Raw genomic sequence first — 16,073 nt, forward strand, 5'->3', positions numbered from 1 at the left:
TCCGTTTCAATGGGATTTAGGGAACGCCAAATAAAACACAACAGAAACTGTATTTCGCTACGATACTTGATGATGTTGTTAATACCGGAATTGTCCTTTCAACAAGCGCTGATCAAGTGAACGCACAACTCTATTTTTTATTAGCCGATCCGCGGATCACTTGCGTCCCGAACCGTGAGGGTTGATCCATACGGATCACGAGTAACCTGTGAACCGTTGCACCACTAGCTGATACTCAAAAATAATAGCACTACTAACAAAGTTATAAGATCCATATGAAGTAGGATTTAGAACTGGTGTAATTTACTTCATTACACCAGTCCTATTGTTTGGACATGTGTAAAGCATGCGTCTTCTGGTTTGTGATTTAGGAGCTGTTGCTGCCCAGTACCAACATAAACTCAAGTCTCATCTGAAGAAGAAGTTCCAGTGTGTGCTTGAGGGAATCGCAAAAGCAGGAGAGCAAAGACCTCTGAATGAGATCTACACAGAGCTCTTGATCACAGAGAGAGGCAGTGGAGAGGTCAACAAGGAACATGAGGTCAGACTGATTGAAAAGGCTTCCAGGAAGCCAGCCAATGAGGAAACACCAATTAGATGTGAAGACATCTTTAAACCCTTACCTGGACAAGATAAACCAATCAGAACAATAATGACAACCGGAGTGGCTGGCATTGGTAAAACCGTCTTAACACACAAGTTCACTCTGGACTGGGCTGAAGGCAAAGCCAACCAAGACATAGAATTCACATTTCTCCTCACTTTCAGAGAGCTGAATTTACTGAAAGGGAAAGTGTTTAGCTTAGTGGAACTTCTGCATCAGTTTTCTGTTGAAACCAAAGAATCAGGAATCTACAGATACGACCATGACCAAGTAGTCTTCATCTTGGATGGTCTGGATGAGTGTCGACTTCCTCTGGACTTCCAGAACAACCCGATCTGGACTGATATCACAGAGCCGACCTCAGTAGACGTGCTGCTGACAAACATCATAAGGGGAGTCCTGCTTCCCTCTGCTCACATCTGGATAACCACACGCCCTGCGGCAGCCAATCAGATCCCTGCTGAGTGTGTTGACATGGTGACAGAGGTGAGAGGGTTCAATGACGCACAGAAGGAGGAGTACTTCAGGAAGAGATTCAGAGAGGGGACACTGGCAAGCAAAATCATCTCTCACATCAAGAAATCTCGAAGCCTCCACATCATGTGTCACATCCCAGTCTTCTGTTGGGTCACTGCTACAGTTCTGGAGGACTTCTTCAAAACATCCCAGAGAGGAGAAGAGGTGCCCAAGACTGTGACTCAGATGTACAGCCACTTCCTGAGGGTTCAGTCCATACAGGGGGACAGGAAGTATCATGGGAGAACTAAAACTGATCCACACTGGAGTTCGGAGAGCAGGGAGATCATTGTTTCTCTGGGGAAACTGGCTTTTAACCAGCTGGAGAAAGGTCAGCTGATTTTCTACGAGGCAGACTTGGCAGAGTGTGGCATCGATATCAGAGCAGCCTCAGTGTACTCAGGAGTGTTCACCCAGATCTTTAAAGAGGAGTGTGGGCTGTACCAGGATAGGGTGTTCTGCTTTGTCCATCTGAGCATCCAGGAGTTTCTGGCTGCCCTTTATGTCTTTCTGTGCTACATCAACACTGGTGTCAATCTGATCTCAGAAGAACAGCCAACCTCCAGGGAAGAGGAACTCCTCCTCTACAAGAGTGCTGTGAACAAGACCTTACAGAGTGAGAACGGACACCTGGACTTGTTTCTCCGCTTCCTCCTGGGCCTCTCTCTAGAGACCAATCAGATGTTGCTACAAGGTCTTCTGGGACCAGGAGCAAATACATTACTGGGCAATCAAACTAAAAAAGTCCTGCCGGGACTGACAGAAAGAGGGTCACAGAGCAATAACCAAATCGTCCATTACATCAAGCAGAAGATAGGTGGAGATCTCTCTCAAGAGGGAAGCATCAATCTGTTCCACTGTCTGAATGAGCTGAACGACCGTTCACTAGTGGAGGAGATCCAACAGTACCTGACATTAGGAAGTATCTCAAGAGAATCTCTCTCCTCTGCTCAGTGGTCAGCTCTGGTCTTCATCGTACTGACATCAGAAGAGGAGCTGGATGTGTTTTACCTGAAGAAATACTCTGCTTCTGACGAGGCTCTACTGGGGCTGCTGCCATTGATCAAAGCCTCCAAAACATCTCTGTAGGTTCACTCATAACATGTATTACAATACGCACAACAAAATATACATAATACTAGACTATTAAAGTTCAAATAACCTGCAAAACATATCTGTAGGCATACTTATATAATGTTTTACGATACACACAAAACAATATACATACTAATATAAAAGTAATATTATGATGACAAAACAACTGTTAATAGGGTGCCAAGCACAAAGTGCGAAGGCAACCTATTGTAATTCATAGTTTCATTATTATTATTATTCCGCCACGTTTTACTTACACAGCCTAAACCGCTCGCACGCTTTTTATGAAACTTACTTTAGCTTTAGAGGCTGACTCAAGATTGAAAGAGAGCAAATAATACACTGATTGGCCTAAAGGTGGCGCCATAGCAACAGTCCAAAAATGCAAACTTTGAACAAACATATCTCATAACCGCTTCGACGAAAAGTCATGAAACTTTGTTAACACAAGCATATCCCCATGCTGAACAAATATAACTCAAGAACCTATGACTTTATTTTGATACATTTATGAATATCTTGAACTTTGTTAAAAACACTCAGTTCCCTAAGGATCCTAGGTTTTTAGACATAGACAAACCTTTAGCCCAGCAGTTTTGAACAGGTGAGGCGCGCATCCCCTGGGGGGCGCCAAAGAGCCACAGGGGAGGCGAGACACGCAACACGCAAAGCAAAAATACACATCTGTATGAAGCTCTATTGATTGTCCCAAATCACCAGAAGTCAGCATTAAGGGAGGAGACAGGACCCAGCAAAAATCGTAGGAAATATGATCCTGAATGCGTTTCTGGTTTTCTGTGGAGAGCGAGTTCCCCCAGATCTCCACAAAGGCTATGAAAGTCCTAATCCCCTTCACCTCCACCTATTTATGTGAGTGTGGGTTTCCCGCACTGACCCTTATTAAAAACAAATATAGATCAGGCTGCAGGTGGAGGGACATATTGTAAATTGTTTAAATCTGAGGATTTATGTGGCTGAAATCGTTAACAAATTTGATGAAAATATGTGATTCTGCTCGATCTCATAACATTCCGTTGTCGTTCATTGATCAGAGAGCTGTCCATTGTGCTGATTCTTTTCGATCCATCTCCTTCAAAAGTGCCCTTAAGGCCCAGACACACAGCGCCGATTTCAGCCGTCGGGTGTCGTCGGTAGCTTTGTTTTGTTGACTTGTGGATAGGCCTACTGTTGATTGATAAAAGTAGCCTCAATTAGGCCTGCATGAAGTTGGAAATGATTTGCTTTTGCAAAGAATCGTTTATGAATGCACTTTTAAAAAAGTTGTGGAAATAACATTTCTTCAAATACAATACCTATTAAAAAATATTTACCTTTGATTAGTTATTGAAAGTCATCATTGCCTGGAACACACAAAAGATGGCAATAACTGAAGAGGCGTGTGTTAGGTCAGGTAGATGGGATTTTTTTTGTTGGAGGGGGGGGGGGGGAGCTCGGCTGCCCTTACCTACTCTAAGGGTAGACTCACATTCACCCAATTTGAAAACCCCTGCTTTAGCCCATATCATCTATGGACCAATGTCCTCATTCTGACATAAAGCAAAGTCTGTACAATAAAGATTGAAGCACCCAGGAGCCATTGACTTTTCAAAACGGTGTGGTTTAAAACACATAAAGACTTAAATGCTTATATCAACATTAAAATGGACTGCTATGATCTTGAATCCCATACAAAAGTTGTTCAAAATCAAATTCTGAATAAAACAGACTCAACATATTTCCAATTAGGGTGTGGAATTGAAATGGGCGTGGCCTGTGACTAAAATCACCACAGTTCATAGACGGAATGTTTGATTGGAGCGGGACCAAATTAGTGGATGTTGGGGACCAAAGCCCCAACTGTTTAGGTAAAATAAAGTTGATTGACATAACATCATGGCCGCCAGATGCTCAAAATCGTCCAAAAATTAACTTAATGCCAAAAGGCAAGGTTAACTTAAACCAATCATCATAAAACTTGGTGCAGTCAAAGGAACATGGGTCAAGAGGAACACCCCCAACTTGTTCGACATCGGGCTATAGGGAGCGGTAAAACAATTAACTGAAAATGCAGCCTCTCCAAATTGCACCCAGATCAGGCGATTCGGGGAATTATATCAATTAACATAGTTGCAGACTTAATGGTCTGACCGGGTCGTCATGGTCTGCGTCAGGGTCTTAATTGTCTGTTAGGGTCTTAATGGTCTGACTGGGTCTTATTGGTCGGCTTTAGGCCTGGCACCCGTAAAATGCTGCTTGCAGCATTAATTAATATTGTTGTTAGTATCAAAAATGTTCAACTAATATATAACTAACATTTAAAGATCTGATGTGTGATCATTTGTTAAACTATCAGAAAAGTCAATAAAACATTTAATCATGGTTCCCAGCATGTTCTGTTTTTTGTGTGAAGGCTGAATTGCTGTCATCTGTCAAAGAGTTGCTGTAAAGCTCTGGCCTCAGTTCTTCAGCAGACTGCTGAAGGGAGTTTGAATGTTCACAGTCATCTCCTTGAGCTCACTTCCCTGATCCCTGATAGCAGCGAGGAGAGCGGAGGCGCTAGCATCACTGGACGTCCTCCCCTCCAGTGTTGGCCCCTTGGCGGCCCTGTGCTGTTCTTTAGCTACACCATGTTTCTCCTGTGAACTAGTTGGATGTTTTAAGCACTTTTAATCTCAGTTGCTAACATGTTCTGTTTATTGTGTGTTAAGGCTGAATGACTGTCAGCTGTCAGAGAGATGCTGTGAAGCTCTGGCCTCAGTTCTCAGCTCCAACTCCTCTAGTCTGAGAGAGCTGGACCTGAGTAAAAATGATCTGCAGGATTCAGGAGTGAAGCTGCTCTCTACTGGACTGGGGAGTCCACACTGTACACTGGAAACTCTCAGGTCAGTTTTACTCAATGTGCATCCAGTGGCGGCGCCAGAGATTTTTTTCTGGTGGTGCTATGGGGGTGCTCGGCGTTTTACTGAGGGTGCTATGAAATTAGGGTGATAGCATATGAGTCTCATTTTTCTCTACTACAACACCTCCCCACCATATCGTCACATATGTTTACACGTTTGCTCTCTAACGGGTCTTTGGGGTACATAAAAAGCGCCATTCAAATCGATCATATTATTGTTGTCATTAGGCTACTTCTGACGGACGCGCACAAAGCCGCATTCATCTCCGACGGTCAAAATGGATGCAGCATGTTATAGATAACGTAATCCCAAATACTTCACTTACTTCAGTGTGTGGATTAAAGTTTGCGCCAGATGACTACCAGGTCACCACTACCATGAGCGACAAATTAAACTAAACATACCAAGTTCAATACACTTAGACGGCAGATTAGAATGTCAGATAGAATTAACTTAAACAGGCAAAGAGTCAGAAATGCTTTCAAAAAGAGTATATTATTTTAGGTCACAATCAAAACATGAATGAAACCAAAGGCACTCAACCACAATAATAAGAGATCAAAAAGTGCACACAAAACTATGCTTAAAAATCCTTAAGAAAAACCAAAATACAGGCAAGCCAGCAGATCAGGTGTCAGTTTCCACCTAAACAAGAACAATGTGACAGAACAACACATTGTAAACCCAATTGCAAAAACCCAGCAGAATGCAACAGACAACACGGGAAAATCTTTCACTTACCTACGTCTTCATAACAGGACAATGCGCCTGTTGTTGTGGTTGAGAGCGAAGGCATCTATGATCCTGTCGATGTCCAAGGCCCGTGCTCGCAGAGGGTTAATCGCCAGAAGTGCAAGGTCACTGGTTCGGCCATCCCCACTGCTATTCCTCAGGTAGCTCTTCAAGCGACGCAGACAAGAAAAACTGCGCTCGCAGCTCGCAGATGTTACAGGCAGGGTCAGAGATATGGAGATCAATTTGTAGAGGTCCACGAAGGCGTCTTTGTAAGGCCGCATAAGGTATAGGAAGGGATAGGCATTCATGCTTAAGTCACCCAGGGTGCTAGCATCATGGCTAGCAGCGCCCTCAGTAGAGGTGAAGGGTTGACTTGGACCAGGGTGTTCCTCTTCTTCTACATCAGAATCAGAATCCACTACCTCTTGCATTTTTTCTTCCTCTTGAACGTCTTCTTCAACTCGAGGAATTTTTCGGATCAAATACCGATCTATTTTCGTGATTTTGTGAACGCTTGACTTAAAATTGACCGATCGCCAGGATTACTGTTACTTAGCCTACTACTCATTGAACAATCACGTTCACGCACGCAACGTGTCTATGTCGTGCTACGTGAACAATCTGTTTGTTTCAATCTGTTCTTTTCTTTTGTGATTAAAATATTATTATCACACAATACATTTTTTTAAGAACTCAGAATGAAATTGAATAACAATAATAAATAAACCATTATTTTCTTGGGGGTGCTATGGGGGTGCTATGGCCAATCTAGGGGGTGCTCTAGCACCCCCTAGCCCCCCCCTGGCGCCGCCACTGTGTGCATCAGTTACACCACAAGGTTCGATATCAGAAGACTTTACCTACTGCCCCCTGGTTTGAGAATCACTCCTAAATGACGTCAAACTATATCAGCTAATAACTCAGTATCTTTGATGACCACATGTATCCGAGTGGTACAATTTGACATATTACACCTTGTTTATGTGGGATGCAAAAATGAAAAGTATCCCAAATTTTCCATTGCAACTTTCCAATTATACTCATAAAATAAAATAATAGTGCCTTCCCACAATCCCCTGTTAACAGGACAGTGGTAGTTAAGAAATGAAGTCTCAGTATTTGCATCAATCAAAGGTTATCGGTTTGAATAAACTAAATGTATGGTTTTCATAGGAAGAACTCGACAATTTATATTTTTTGTTGCCATGACTGTATAAGGTATTTGTTATGTTATCGTTTTTTTACATATATTCTTTAATATATATTTTATCTTCAGAATTTCAATTGAAGACATAAAGTACAGAACAAAGTTATAAAATTTAAGATGTAGAAATACAGAACAATATGGATGAATACCAAGCAACATTATACGATTGAATATAGAGATACAGAACATAAAACGATTGAATATGTAGAGATGTATAACATGAAGCGATTTAAATCTTATGAATACAGAACAACATAAAACGATTGAATGTGTAGGAATACAGAGCAACATAAAACGATTGAATGTGTAGGAATAAAGAACATAAAACAATTTAATATGATGAGTTGCAAAACCTCAGATGGGTTTCATAGTCGTCCTTGATTTTGAAGCCCGGTAAAAGTGTCTGAAGACGGGAATGGCAAGTGCCCTTAGTGTTTTAGGCTTTTTCAAATGCGCTTAAGCAATTTGATGAAAGGTTGAATTATGGAATTGTAGCCTTAAAAAAGGAATACTAGAGATAGTTGAAGGCCCTACTTTGCTTCGCAGTCCTCCGCTTCGTTAGGTCTGACTCTGTTCACACAGAGTTCAGGATCCCTACAAGGCCACCAGGCGACTGCTGAAGGGAGTTTGAATGTTCAGTCATCTCCTGTAGCTCACTTCCCTGATCCCTGATAGCAGCGAGGAGAGCGGAGGCGCTGGCATCACTGGACGTCCTCCCCTCCAGCGTTGGCCCCTTGGCGGCCCTGTGCTGTTCTTTAGCTACACCATGTTTCTCCTGTGAACTTGTTGGATCTTTTAAGCACTTTTAATCTCAGTTCCTAACATGTTCTGTTTATTGTGTGTGCAGGCTGAATGGCTGTGATCTGTCAGAGAGATGCTGTGAAGCTCTGGCCTCAGTTCTCAGCTCCAACTCCTCTCGTCTGAGAGAGCTGGACCTGAGTACCAATGATCTGCAGGATTCAGGAGTGGAGCTGCTCTCTGCTGGACTGGGGAGTCCACACTGTACACTGGAAACTCTCAGGTCAGTTTTACTCAATGTGCAAACAGTTACATCACAAGGTTCAATATCAGAAGACTTTTAAAACAACTACTGCCTCCTGGTTTGACAATTTTTCCTAAATGACGTCAAACTACATCAGCTAATAACACAGTACCTTTGATGACCACATTTATATGAGTGGTACCATTAGACATTACACCTTGTTCTTTGTGTGGCTTACGAAAATGAAAAAAAAGTTTAAAAGTAATCCCAAAACTCTCACGCCCCATTCACCTCACGATCCCGAGAGTTGCCTTTATCTTCACACTACACACGAAACATACACCATGTACAACACACCCACGACTCCCTTGGTGGCGGTGCTGCTTCCCCCGAGGCTCCCAGGATCCTTTGCGGCACCCGGACACGGCGACCACGGTCGTGATCACCACAATATAGTTTTCATAGAAACAACTCAATAATTTATTTAATTGTTGCCATGACTGTATAAGTTCTTGGTTATGTTATACTATTTTAAATATATTTTTATGACGATTTTATCTGCCGAATTTCAATTTAAGACATGAAACAGACAGAACAAAATAAAACGATTGATATCGCAGTTATAATAACATAAAACATTTATCTGTAGGCACACTTATAGCATGTTTTACAATACACACAACACAATATACATACTACTGTAAAAGTAATGTTATGATGCAGTATTCAGAAATACAGAACAGCTGTTATTAGTATTATTGTTAGTATCAACATTTTACAACTAAATTTTGAAGATCTAAAGTACAATCATTTCTAAAACTAGCAGAAAAGTTTAATAAAACTTTTAATCATGGTTCCTAACATTTTTTGTTCATTTTGTCTGAAGGCTGATTGGCTGTCAGCTGTCAGAGAGATGCTGTGAAGCTCTGGCCTCAGTTCTCAGCTCCAACTCCTCTACTCTGAGAGAGCTGGACCTGAGTAACAATGATCTGAAGGATCCAGGAGTGAAGCTGCTCTCTGCTGGACTGGGGAGTCCACACTGTACACTGGAAACTCTCAGGTCAGGGTTAGGGTTTAATGTGTCTCTGGGTTTGTTTAATATGTAGGGAGGATCCAGGACTAGGTGGGCTGTAATCTAAAAGAACAGGCGACGCGTGCCTCAGCTCCCCTTCAGATTCTGCAATCTGCATCATTATTTGTAGGCTGTGGTCACCTTGTCAGTGGACCACAGATGGGAGGATGAGAGGCCAGAGGAGGAACAGGACTTTAGAGGACGATGATTTCAGGAAGAATAAAAAATTGTGTTAGTTTGAAGGGGATTCGTTTGTTTTTGCTGTCTTGTTTATGTTTACTCTAGCTGACAGAAAGCTGGCCAGCTGATGTGAGGGTGAGGGGTTGCTGTCTGTATGTTATCAATCATACATGTTATGTAACTCTGAGGAGTTGTCATTAGTGTAGACATGGTGATGAGGCTCTAGCCGTGCTGTGATCTGAATATAATGCAAACTCACCACTATAATAGAAGATGGTTTGATTAATAGTCACATCAAGATGAACATTTAAAGATGTAATTAATTAACATCACATTAGTTTGGTGCTCAAGTGCATTTTATTGGTCTTGTTTGAGTTATTATTGAGAACTCTGTTTAAAAACATCTTTAACATCCAAGTGAAGTAAGTTCTGTCTGTTATGATGTAATTTCCACTTCCTCTTCCTGATCTCAGATGGGGCGATACTGCTTTGTTTCAATAAAGTATCAGTAAAGTATCATTTAACTATTTTCATCCAGATAGAATAATGTGTGTGTGTGTGTGTGTGTGTGTGTGTGTGTGTGTGTGTGTGTGTGTGTGTGTGTGTGTGTGTGTGTGTGTGTGTGTGTGTGTGTGTGTGTGTGTGTGTGTGTGTGTGTGTAGGTTGTCTGGCTGCCTGGTCACACAGGAAGCCTGTGCTTCTCTGGCCTCAGCTCTGAGCTCCAACCCCTCCCATCTGAGAGAGCTGGACCTTAGCTACAATCACCCAGGAGACTCTGGAGCTGCGCTGCTCTCTGCTGGACTGGAGGATCCACGCTGGAGACTGGACACTCTCAGGTATGGAGAGGACAGCTCACCACTCGGGATTCAACCCGCTGCTGGATGAAGGGGTTTGAAAAGGCATCTGTAACTCATGTTGTGTAGAAAGTGATGAGACAGCAGATGATGAAGGGGAATGTTTCAACATGCTGGTCTCACTTTGTTTCCCCCCCCAGTGTGGAGCACGGTGGAGTGTGCAGGCTGAAACCAGCTCTAAAGAAGTGTAAGTGTCTGTTTGATTCATCACAACATACACTTAATATTGAGATTGTCCAACCACACAGCAGGAGGTGACGTCCGTTTATCAGATCCTTCTGGGAATGAAGATGATGGTTAAAATCATGTTTATTTTATTTTATTGGTTTAGTTCAGGGACATTGCACACTAATCAACATTCAAAATGTAAGTGAGCCAGAGTTAGCCTAAGAGGCTAGTTTTCATCTGTTGTCCCCTGCCAGATATTCAAAAGGCAACCTAAAATTACAGAAATAAAATGCATATAAACAAAGATTAAAAAACAACATAGTCGTAAGAATGAATTGACAGACAATGGCAAACAAACAATAAAATAAGCAGACAATAAAACACAGTGTACAGTAAACATTTTAGGAAAGTGCACAAAACAGTAGATTAGAGCAGGACAAACACACCTACAATAAAAACACATACAGCAGCATAGAACACAACCATGCAGCACAAACATATATAGCAGCATAAAGCACAAACATGCAGCATAGACATACAGCAGCCTAAAGCACAAACATGCAGCACAAACATATACAGCAGCATAAAGCACAAACATGCAGCACAATTAACTTAGACACTAACATGACCAGCACAGGACAGGAGCACACAAGTATGCATTTTTACATTTTTACATATGTAAAAATGTACATAATTGCTGTGATTATATCATGACTGATAATTGTACATTGTATACTATATTCAACCAGTAAATTATGCTATTATCTTGTCGCTATTATAATAATAATAATTATTTTGTTATTAATTGAGGTTACTACATTAGACATAGGACATAATAATCATAATAACGTGTTTTGAATGATGCATGTATTTGGTCTTATATTTCAACTAGAGCGGGTGATGCTGTTTATTAAATTAATGATGAAAAGGATGATGATGATGATAATTAATAAAATGGTTTAGCAGCCTAATCATGTCTGTTTCTCCCGTCAGATGCCTGTGAACTCACCCTGGACCCAAACACAGCCTTCAAAGGACTCTCTCTGTCTGAGGAAAACAGAAAGGTGACGCGGGTTGTAGAGAACCAGTCGTATCCGGATCTCCAAGAGAGATTTGACTACTGGTCCCAGGTGTTGTGTAGAGTGGGTCTGACTGGCCGCTGTTACTGGGAGGTAAAGTTGGAAGGAGGTGTTGATATAGGAGTGACATACAGAGGAATCAGAAGGAGAGGAGCGGGTAATCACAGCGCGTTTGGACAGAACAACAAGTCCTGGAGTCTTGGTTTAGTTGATAGTGGTTACAGTACCTTTCACAACGGTAGTCTCAAAGTCATACGTCTGCCTCCCCCTCGCTCTAACAGAGTAGGAGTGTATCTGGACCGGCCCGCTGGCACTCTGTCCTTCTACAGAGTGTCCCCAGGTGGAGGAGGGTCCTCAGACACACTGAAACACATCCACACCTTCCAGTCCATCTTTAGCGAGGAAGACCTCCTCCCTGGGTTTAGGTTAAATAAGCCTGGTACCTCAGTGTCTCTGTGACCAGTATAGCCACACAAACAGAAACATAGAAACACACACACATCGTTCACAAATCTATAAACAGACACACACACATACACAGAGACCCATAGAAACACACACACACACACACACATATGGACACAAACATAAAACGCACACACACACATCATTCATGAATCTATAAACACATACGCACACACACATATGCACATGTATACAGACATAAACACACTGACACATATGTACATAGACATAAACACAAAAACACACGCACAAGCACATTGTTTATGAATCTATGTACACACACACACACGTACACTGACTAACCTCAGACCTCTCCAGCCTGCCCCGATCCCACCCCCCTCTGGCTGCGTCCACTTTGCCCTCCTCAACACTCGTTCACTCACCAATAAAGCCCCCATCATACATGAACTCATCCTTGATAATAACCTCGACCTCCTTCTACTTACTGAAACCTGGCAACAACCCAATGAATTTTTCTCCCTCAACCAAGCATCTCCCCCTGGTTTCAGCTACATCGCCAAACCCCGCCCCTCTCGCCGTGGAGGTGGTCTCGCCGTCATACATAAAGAGACCTATTTGATTAAAGAACTCACCCTCCCTTCAGTAGTATCATCCTTTGAATTCATTGCTTTCAAAGCCCCCTCCGCCACAACAGTTATCCTCATCTACCGGCCACCCAAACCTAATCCCTCATTCCTCTCTGACTTCACTGAACTCCTCACACTAGCATCAACCCTCTCTCCACGTCTGCTGTAACTTTGGTGATTTTAATATCCACATGGACTCCCCCACTTGCAAGCTCTCATTTGAATTCACCACTTTATTGGAAAGTTTCTCTCTCGCCCAACATGTCACCTTCCCCACCCATGACAAAGGACACATCCTTGACCTTGTCTGCTCCATTAATCTCCCTGTACTTGACCTCCGGCCATGCCCCTTTCCCCTCTCTGATCACAACCTTTTACGGTTCTCCATCCTCTCCCCCATCTCCCGCCCTCGCCCCCTTAGAGAAATCACCTTCCGTAACCTAAAATCCATTGACCCCCACCATCTCTCTGACCTGCTCTCCTCCACCCTCCCCCTCGACTCAACCCTCATCTCACCTGATGAGCTCACAAACCACCTTAATGCTGCCCTGTCTTCCTCCCTCAACACTCTGGCCCCCCTCAAAACCAAAACTGTCTCCTTTAATACCTCCTCACCCTGGTTCACACCTGCACTCCGCAAATTGAAACAAACCGGCCGCCAACTCTCGACTCTCCAAAAAAACCTCACTCACGGTCCACCACCAAGCCTACAAACTCCACCTCACTGCCTACAAAGACGCCCTCACCGCCGCCAAGTCTGCATACCTCTCCGCCATCTTTTCTGACCCCTGTCAAAACCCCAGAACCCTCTTCTCCACAGTGAGCAACCTCCTCAAACCGCGGACCAGCGCCCTCTCCACCTCCACCCCAGATCTCTGCAACTCATTCCTCCAGTTCTTCGCCGACAAAATCACTGCAATCAACCATTCACTATTCCCTGTACATAACCCCCCTGCACACTCAATGGCCCCTCCCCTACCCATCTCTCTGGACCTTCCAACACCTCCTCCCCATTGCCGTCTCACCCACTTTGACCTGATTACCCCTCCTGCACTCTCCAAACTTATAGGCTCCTCCAAACCTACTACCTGCTCCCTCGATCCCCTCCCCACTCCCCTGCTCATGTCCTGCCTCCCCGTTCTCTGCCCTTACCTCACTAAGCTCTTCAACTCCTCACTGTCCCATGGAACTGTCCCCTCTGCCTTCAAATCTGCTGCTGTCACCCCCAACCTCAAGAAACCTGGTCTCGACCCCTCCTCCCTCAGTAACTACCGCCCAATCTCCAACCTCTCCTTCCTCTCCAAAACCCTTGAACACATCGTCACCACACAACTCCAATCCCATCTCCACGCCAATAACCTTTTTGAATCCCTCCAATCTGGCTGCCGCCCCCTCCACAGCACAGAAACCGCTCTCCTCAAAGTCCTCAATGACCTCCTCACCTCTGCCGACTCTGGTTCCCTCAACCTCCTTGACCTGAGTGCAGCCTTCGATACTGTAAACCACACCATCCTGCTCACCAGACTCAGCAACCTCGGAATCGAAGGAACTGCACTCAGCTGGCTTCACTCCTACCTCTCCGACAGATCTCACTTCATCTCCCTCCACAACCACACATCTGCCACAGTCACCGTCACACAAGGCGTTCCCCAAGGTTCTGTACTTGGCCCCCTCCTCTTCATCATTTACCTCCTCCCCCTTGGTCAGTTATTCCGCCATTTCTCCATGGACTTCCACTGCTACGCCGACGACACCCAGATTTACCTCAGCACCAAATCCCCCCACAACCCCCCCCCCTCTCCCACATTGAATCCTGCCTGTCTTCACTCACTCTCAAAAAAAATAACTTCCTGAAACTTAACAGCAACAAAACTGAACTCCTCCTCATTGGCTCCAAATCCACCCTCAGTAAATTCGCAAACCCCCTCACACTCACTATCGACGGCACCACGGTCTCCCCCAGGCCCGCAACCTTGGCGTAATCTTTGATTCCACCCTCTCCCTTGAACCCCACATCCGCCACACTGTCAAAACCTCCTTCTATCACCTCCGTAATATTGCAAAGATCAGATCCTCCCTCACACCCCACGCTGCAGAAAGACTCATCCATGCCTTCATCTCCTCCCGCCTTGATTATTGCAATTCACTCCTCGCCGGCATCTCCACCAACAGACTCCAACTGGTCCAGAATGCAGAAGCCCGTCTCCTCACTCACACTAAAGTGTGGCACCACATCACCCCAGTCCTCAAGAATCTCCACTGGCTCCCCATCTCACATCGGATCCACTACAAACTCCTGGTCCTCACCTACAAAGCCCTCCACCATATGGCCCCACCATATCTCTCTGATCTTCTCTCCCTCTACCAACCCCCCCGGGCCCTCAGATCCTCCTCAGCTGGTCTCCTCTCCACCCACACATCAAAACTCCGCAGCCTAGGTGACAGAGCCTTCTCCAGGACATCTCCCAGGCTCTGGAACTCCCTCCCCCAACATATTCGTGACTCTGAGTCCCTCACCATCTTCCAGTCCCGCCTCAAGACTCATCTCTTCTCCTCACCTACCCCTAGATCACTCACCAACCCTACCCCCATCAACTCTAACTTTTTTTCTTGTTTATCTATTTTTGTGCCCCTATGTAAAGCCCTTTGAGTGTGTGAAAAGTGCTATATAAATTGAATCTATTATTATTATTATAAACAAACCCACACATTGTTCACTAATCTATAAACAAACCCACCCCCCCACACACACATAAAACCACACACAATCAGAAACATGCACACACACATTTACAGACATGTACACAGACATACATACACACACACACACATTGTTCATGAATCCAAACAAACAGCAGGTCTGTGTTCCGGTGGTAAGCAGCAGGTAACATCAGTGTCTCTCGGTGGTTCATCTCTCAGCCCTCTCTGTGTTCAGCTGGGCTGCTGAGCGTCAGATTAGAGGGGGCCGCTTGGGTCTGGGGGGGTCCTCACAGTCCAGACGTTGTTGAGGACCAGCTGTTAGGGGGACGTTTGAATACCTGTGGACCCATGGACGTACCTGTAGTGCATCGGGTTGTTGAGCAGCAGCTGTTGGTGCTCTGAGGGGTCAACCCGTTCAGTGGAAGTACAACACTTTGTGTTTGATTTAAATACTCCACTGTGCTCCAAATGCTGCATTTTATTGGGCTTCTGAAAGGTTCAGCATGACAAACCATGAAAGGAAGATTTTCCTTTGGGTTAAGCAGGTTACACAAAGATTTACTTTAATGTTGATTGACGGTATGTTATCTTGCTACAATATTTTATATATTTTCAACATCGTATTAAAGGGATCTAAAATCAGTTTCTATTTTGACATGCCTGACATGGAACGTGATTTAAAGCAGATTTAACAACATAATCATAAATGATGATAAGGGTTCTATGGGAAAGGGTAACAATGTTGTAAATTACTTTAAACGGAAAATCGGTTATTTGTGTTCTGTTGGGAACAACAAGTCACATGTTCAGTTATTAAAGATGCCTGTTTATGATTTGTAATTGTTCATCAAGCATAATGTTGATAAACAACTCGGTGCATCAACTGAACGTTCTCGTGTGTTCAGATGATTCTTCCCGTTAGTTCAGTT

The 16,073-nt window shown here is 43.9% G+C and overlaps 1 protein-coding gene across 8 annotated transcripts in view; it reads left to right on the forward strand.

Moving 5' to 3' along the window:
• LOC132446848 (NACHT, LRR and PYD domains-containing protein 3-like) overlaps nucleotides 1-16,032 on the forward strand; it is a 29,708-nt gene extending 13,676 nt beyond the window's left edge. For 7 of the 8 annotated variants that reach the window (XM_060037385.1, XM_060037380.1, XM_060037384.1 and 4 more), the window contains 7 exons: nucleotides 372-2,205; nucleotides 4,924-5,097; nucleotides 7,905-8,078; nucleotides 8,926-9,099; nucleotides 9,954-10,127; nucleotides 10,286-10,332; nucleotides 11,307-16,032. In XM_060037385.1, the coding sequence (XP_059893368.1) occupies nucleotides 372-2,205; nucleotides 4,924-5,097; nucleotides 7,905-8,078; nucleotides 8,926-9,099; nucleotides 9,954-10,127; nucleotides 10,286-10,332; nucleotides 11,307-11,851 (3,122 nt within the window). In that variant the 3' untranslated portion in view covers nucleotides 11,852-16,032. The remainder of the gene's footprint in view (nucleotides 1-371; nucleotides 2,206-4,923; nucleotides 5,098-7,904; nucleotides 8,079-8,925; nucleotides 9,100-9,953; nucleotides 10,128-10,285; nucleotides 10,333-11,306) is intronic. The other variant, XM_060037386.1, reaches the window with a different exon arrangement.
• The last annotated feature ends 41 nt before the right edge of the window (nucleotides 16,033-16,073 follow it).

Source organism: Gadus macrocephalus, chromosome 18 (genome assembly GCF_031168955.1).
Source record: "Gadus macrocephalus chromosome 18, ASM3116895v1".
Classification (NCBI taxonomy): Eukaryota; Metazoa; Chordata; class Actinopteri; order Gadiformes; family Gadidae; genus Gadus; species Gadus macrocephalus.